The sequence below is a fragment of the Lolium rigidum genome, chromosome 5 (assembly GCF_022539505.1).
Source record: "Lolium rigidum isolate FL_2022 chromosome 5, APGP_CSIRO_Lrig_0.1, whole genome shotgun sequence".
In the NCBI taxonomy this organism is placed as follows: Eukaryota; Viridiplantae; Streptophyta; class Magnoliopsida; order Poales; family Poaceae; genus Lolium; species Lolium rigidum.
In genome coordinates, this window is record NC_061512.1 from 115214486 (window position 1) to 115219844 (window position 5359).

The 5359-nt window shown below is 44.8% G+C and overlaps 1 protein-coding gene across 1 annotated transcript; it reads left to right on the top strand.

Moving 5' to 3' along the window:
• Positions 1-564: 564 nt before the first annotated feature.
• LOC124658225 lies at positions 565-4955 on the top strand. Its single transcript, XM_047196620.1, has 3 exons — positions 565-1777; positions 4114-4192; positions 4591-4955. Exons 1-2 carry the CDS (start codon positions 565-567, stop codon positions 4161-4163), a joined length of 1263 nt encoding a protein of 420 aa, XP_047052576.1. The 3' UTR covers positions 4164-4192; positions 4591-4955.
• Positions 4956-5359: the final 404 nt, after the last annotated feature.

Here is a 5359-nt window from a genome sequence, read left to right on the forward strand (position 1 = left end):
TACATGGTGGTCTCCTGGCGGTGTACAACCCGTAGATGCTTGCTAGGGTTTGTTGGTGGTTTTCCCTAGTCAGCCGGCAGCGCCATCCTTTTATAGACATGGTGAGGCGAGAAACACCCAATCGATCGGTTGCGCGAGGAACCCACCACCCTCGCGCGGGAACCATTAATCGCCGACGACAGGGCTCGATGTGATGTTTATCACCATTAAAGGAGCTTGATAGTCCAAAATCTTTTTTTTGCGTCGGGCCGATGTGGACACCCCAAACGCAAACGGTCACTCAGCCGATTTCCCTATCCGCAGCCCGATCCAAATGGACAAAGACGGTCACTTTGGGTGGCCGAAATGCACCGGGCCGTCCGCAAAAATAGGTTGCAGTCTACATATGTTTTGGAATTCGAAGTCACGGAGGGTTTTAAATTCAAATTTAGTTGGTCTAATTGGCACGCAGCCTTTTGAGGCTAGCAGCTGCGTGCTACAGGAGTGTACAGTGGCCTGGGCAGACCCAGAACAAAAAAGAGGAATCTTTGAGAGCCAAACGAAACTATCCCACCGTCCCCCGCCATGTCACTCCGCCGCCTCCTACCCCTCTCCGCCGCCGTCTCCGGCAACCTCCGCCGCTCCCTCTCCACCGCCACCTCCTCGCACCCACCATGGGCCATCCTTGACTATTCCTCGCTGGTCGACAGATCGTCGTCGGCTCCGGGCGCGTGCTTCCGCCCCGTCGCGCCTCCGGGCATCTCGAGCATCTCCGCCCCGGCGCACCTCCTCGGCTCCAGGGAACGCCCCGCCCCCTACAGCAACATCGTACAACTCCTCGGCGGCGACGTTCGCGCGGCCAGCGGCGACGGCCACCTCCTCCTCAACTACTTGGATGGCCAGGCGGAGGCACCCTGCACCTCCTGGGATCTATCCGAGGACATGGAAATCCATCGCTTCGTCTGCAACCCTGTCAGCGGCCAGATGCTCCGCCTGCCGGACATCGCTGGCTCGAGGAGTATCCTTCTGCAGAACCACATGGGCCTCCTCACCCAGGCCGATGGCGGGAGCGGGCGCGGGCCGCCTGGCAGGTTCGCCGTGGCCGAGCTCGTCTTCGATGGCCGCGCTCTCGAGCGCTTTCTCTCGGATGAAGGGGAGTGGAAGACGGTGTTGAACAGCGTACCAAGCCGGTCGCTTCTCCCGCGCAGGATGCAGGTGAACCACGAGACGGTTGCCTTCGGCGGCCGCCTGTGGTGGGTCGACTTGACCTTGGGCGTCGTCTCCGTCGACCCGTTCGGCGACCCGCCGGAGATCTGCGGCATCCAGCTTCCCAGCGGCAGCGTGCTGCCTGCACGCGTCTCGCCTGCGGAGGGTGGAGATTTCAGCAAGGCCGAGGAAAATGTCAAGTTCATGCTGGAGGTGGCCAAGTACCGCCGCGTTGGGGTCAGTCAGGGGAGGCTGCGGTATGATGAGATCACTCCGGGCGGCCCATTTCTGCTCAGCTCCTTCGCGCTCGATGACGAGGCCAGCGCCTGGAAGCTGGAGCAGCAGGTGGAGCTCAGGCTGGTCTTGGCGGATGGAGGCTACCAGCTGCAGCACAACTCGCCGACGCCACAGATCGCCGTCCTCGACCCGCTCAACGCCGGCGCCGTCCATCTCAAGGTCGGCGAGCACGTCGTCGTCGTGGACATGCACAATGAGAAGGTGATTGGGGCCTCTCCGCTTCAAGACGACTACTTTTCTCTGGTACCATGTGTGCTTCCACCGTGGCTCGGAGCTAGCCGGATCCCAACAACAGGTAATTAGTCACCTGATTGCTATTAACCGCTACTGAAATCTCCTTGCTTTCAGTTGTTTGTGTTGGTGCATTATTTTGTTATTGGAACCTTGGACAAAATTGTTTATTGGAATGTGAAAACATGCAAATGGATGAAACATTTGTGATGGGTAAAATCTTGTCAGCATGCTACCATTAATTATTTGCCAAATCATCTCTGGTTACGTGATTGCAACGGTACATTTCTCTGAAGATGAAATAATGTTTACTCACACAAGTACTACATGTTCATAAACTCTACGTATATGTCACTTAAATCATGCGTGGGACGTAATGTATCTCTTAAGTAAGCTAGCATCAGTATTCTTATTCTTTGGTGACCTGTTGCAGTTAAGGGCAAAATCTAAAACAAGTATAGAGCTATTCGGTATCTGGGAATTTGAAATTTACACCACATGTTTTAAATGTTATTTCCGCATCTCTTTAGTTTGGTTCACAAGATACTTAAGGATGTAGTTTTTAATTAATGGCTCTATGTCCACTTCTTTATTGAAATGACCACCCCTACATGTTATTTCCACAATGTCTATAATTTGTCTCATAAGATATCTTAAGGATGTTTTTTTTCAGTTAATGGCTATTGTACTACTTGTTAATTCAACTGACCACCCAAATTTGGGCTTCTAAATAAACTTTGTTCCTCTGATCAGTGCTGAGCTATGTGAGCAGTGAGCTGTGTTGAATTCTGATAACCTGCTATGTGAGCAGTCTTGTCCGCTGGCACTTCTCTTATAGATAGTAACAAATATTAGAATTGTTGAAGATAGTAACAGGAATTGTTACAGATGCATAAATGGGAAAACAAAGTTCAACCCAAATTAAATACCTTACAAACAGATGTCGAGAAACATAATATAAGAAGCTTTGCTTGACCTGAACAACTAATATTTTTTTACCAACAATGCATCTCCATTTATAGGGTAAATATCACTAAGGCTGCATCATGAGAACAGAAAGACAATGTATTATGGTTTTTAAGGCCATGGATTCTGAATCATCTTGAGAGTTGTACCTGGAATACTGGTAGGTGGCGACAGTGAGAGTCACCAGCGGTGGCCGGGATGACCTGCAGGGGAGGCAGCTAGGTTTATTGCTGACTAAGACACTAAAAAGAAAAAAAGAAAACAACATGCATGAACTGGAGCAGTCATGACCAATCGCAAAGGACAATTCCAAATTTCTAATGTTGAAGTAAAACTTGCTGACCATATAGATTGTTTAGATCATATCAAATAAATGATGGAAAGAAATGTCCTATTTTGTCGAGCAAATAAATCTAGATATATGTTCTGGACAATAAAAAGTGGTTTGCAAGAAACTGGAAAGCAGATTCAGATCTCCAATTAACTTTCTTATTTCTGGAGATTAAGCATTTATATGCTGATGATATTCAATTAATTTAGATATATGTTCTGGACAATAAAAATGGTTTGCAAGAAACTGGAAAGCAGATTCAGATCTCCAATTAACTTTCTTATTTCTGCAGATTAAGCATTTATATGCTGATGATCTCCAATTAATTTACTTATTTTTCTTTATTTAATGATATCTTAGATCATGTACAAAACAGAGTTAAGTTTCAGATTTACTTGATTGGTTCCTTCTCTGGAAATAGGTGAGCAAGAGAAACACTAAAGTTGCTTTATTGGTCTAATTAATTCAAATCATCTGTCACACACTGGACTGGTCAGGAATAGTATTTGGTTTAAATTGGTCATATAAACTCTACCAGGAAATTAGAATAAGCCTCGTGCATGTACATCTAGAAGACTAAATTCAGGGGAGCAGTAACCAATTTCACACATCTGCTAGGGTGTTGGTTTCCTGCGACCAAGTTTTTTGCTTGAACCTGAAGACATGCTACTGAAGGTTGCCTCTCTGGAACAGTAGTCAAGTCCAATCTAAATTGTGGTACCGCGGTACATGTTTTTATCTATAGAATAGTTATATGTAACACTTATTACTGATTCTAAAACAACAAGATTGCCTTTACTTAAAAGCAAATAAACCAAGTATTTAAAAGCAACAGCAGAATACATGGTTGTCTAGTGAAAATCTTATGTTGGCATTAAGATAAGCCGAGACGTTCCTCTTTTATTCACTAGTTCACATTCAGCAAAGCACAAACGTAATCAAAGATTGCTTTGTTGATTGCCCTAATCAAAGATTTTGCCTTGCGTTAGTGAGAGGACAAGAAAACTTGGTTGTTTTATACAGTTACAAATTGTTGTGGGTTAGAATTCTCTTTGTTATTCACGTTCTTGTAGCTTGACGAAGAAAACTTGTTTTTTTTTCAGGCAAGAAGGGTGACATGGAAGCGCCAGATGATCTGGTTATTTGCCTCTAGAAGTGGTGAATGAATATCAAGCTAACAGCGTATGTATCTCTCTGTACTATTTCGTAGGACCCTGTCTCATATTCTCTTATCTCTGATGGTTCTTTGTTGATCCACTATTAGTCATCAATTGTCATCGGCAGTGTCAGGATGCTTTATGTTTCCTGGTGGTAATGATGAACTCTCTTTTCTTTTTTATCAAATATTATCAGCAACCGATAGTCTGAATCTGAAGCTTGTTATTTTCAAACAAATGATAATGATGTAATTTTGTGCTCTAAAGTAAACATGTTGCCAACTCACTTTCTGTTTCAGTTTTGGTGGTGAGATAGATGGACTGTAATAGCCCTTCTGTTTACTCAGTTTTTTATTTTCTACATGAGTCATTCTTTTCCATGTTGAATCGAATTTCCCTAATTTTTTTTTCTTTATGGTTCAGGATTCCTGGAAGTAATAGTTGCAGGGCAGCAGGCGGTAGTTTGTCGAGCTCTCATTTTGGAGAAAACCTGGAGAAGGTTGAGTTTAGCGTAGTTTGTCGATGATTTATCTCGTTTTGCGGGAAATCTGGCAGTCGTTTCAGCAGTCACATAATGACATTTCAGTAGAACTAAATTAAACCAGCATGTAACGACTACCCCATAACAGCATGGATGCTATGCTTATTTGTATGACGAGGTCATCTTTTTTCTTCAAGTTCGAAAACAATATATTCTCATCTTATTGTAGGAAAATATGGCTGCATGTTATCCTGTATATATTTGCTAAATTATGTGCACCTTTTGATACTGGCAATCGTAGAGGCAATTTGCGGCAGTTTATTGGTTTGGTTGTTTGATATTCCTCTGCTGATTCTGAACTGTTGGATCCATTGCCGCCGCTCCCCATTGATCTGCTTGTGCTTTCTTTCCTCCAGTCCCTCGTCCTCTTTTATTTTGTGAGTTTGAGACCAGTTCGAGTGTGAATTGTGCACATTTGACGCGTTAGCAGCTGACAGGTTTCATCCGCCGCAGGACCGACCGATCGACCGTCCAGCAATTAACTCACGTACGTCTTTTTTCCAGCCAGATCTACGAGTACATCATGTAGGCTTTTCGTTTGGCCCGTTTCATACATTTTATCGGAAAAAAAAGGAGCAATCAATTAATACAGCAACACAAAATTTGAATGCAGCCTGAGGTCCAAAGCAGAGGAATTTCGGCAATACGGTC

Coding starts and splice junctions, on each gene's coding strand:
- LOC124658225 (XM_047196620.1), top strand. CDS start 565: ATGTCACTCCGCCGCCTCCTACCCCTCTCCGCCGCCGTCTCCGGCAAC. Junction 1,778..4,113: donor TAGCCGGATCCCAACAACAG/GTAATTAGTCAC, acceptor TTTTTTTTTCAG/GCAAGAAGGGTGACATGGAA.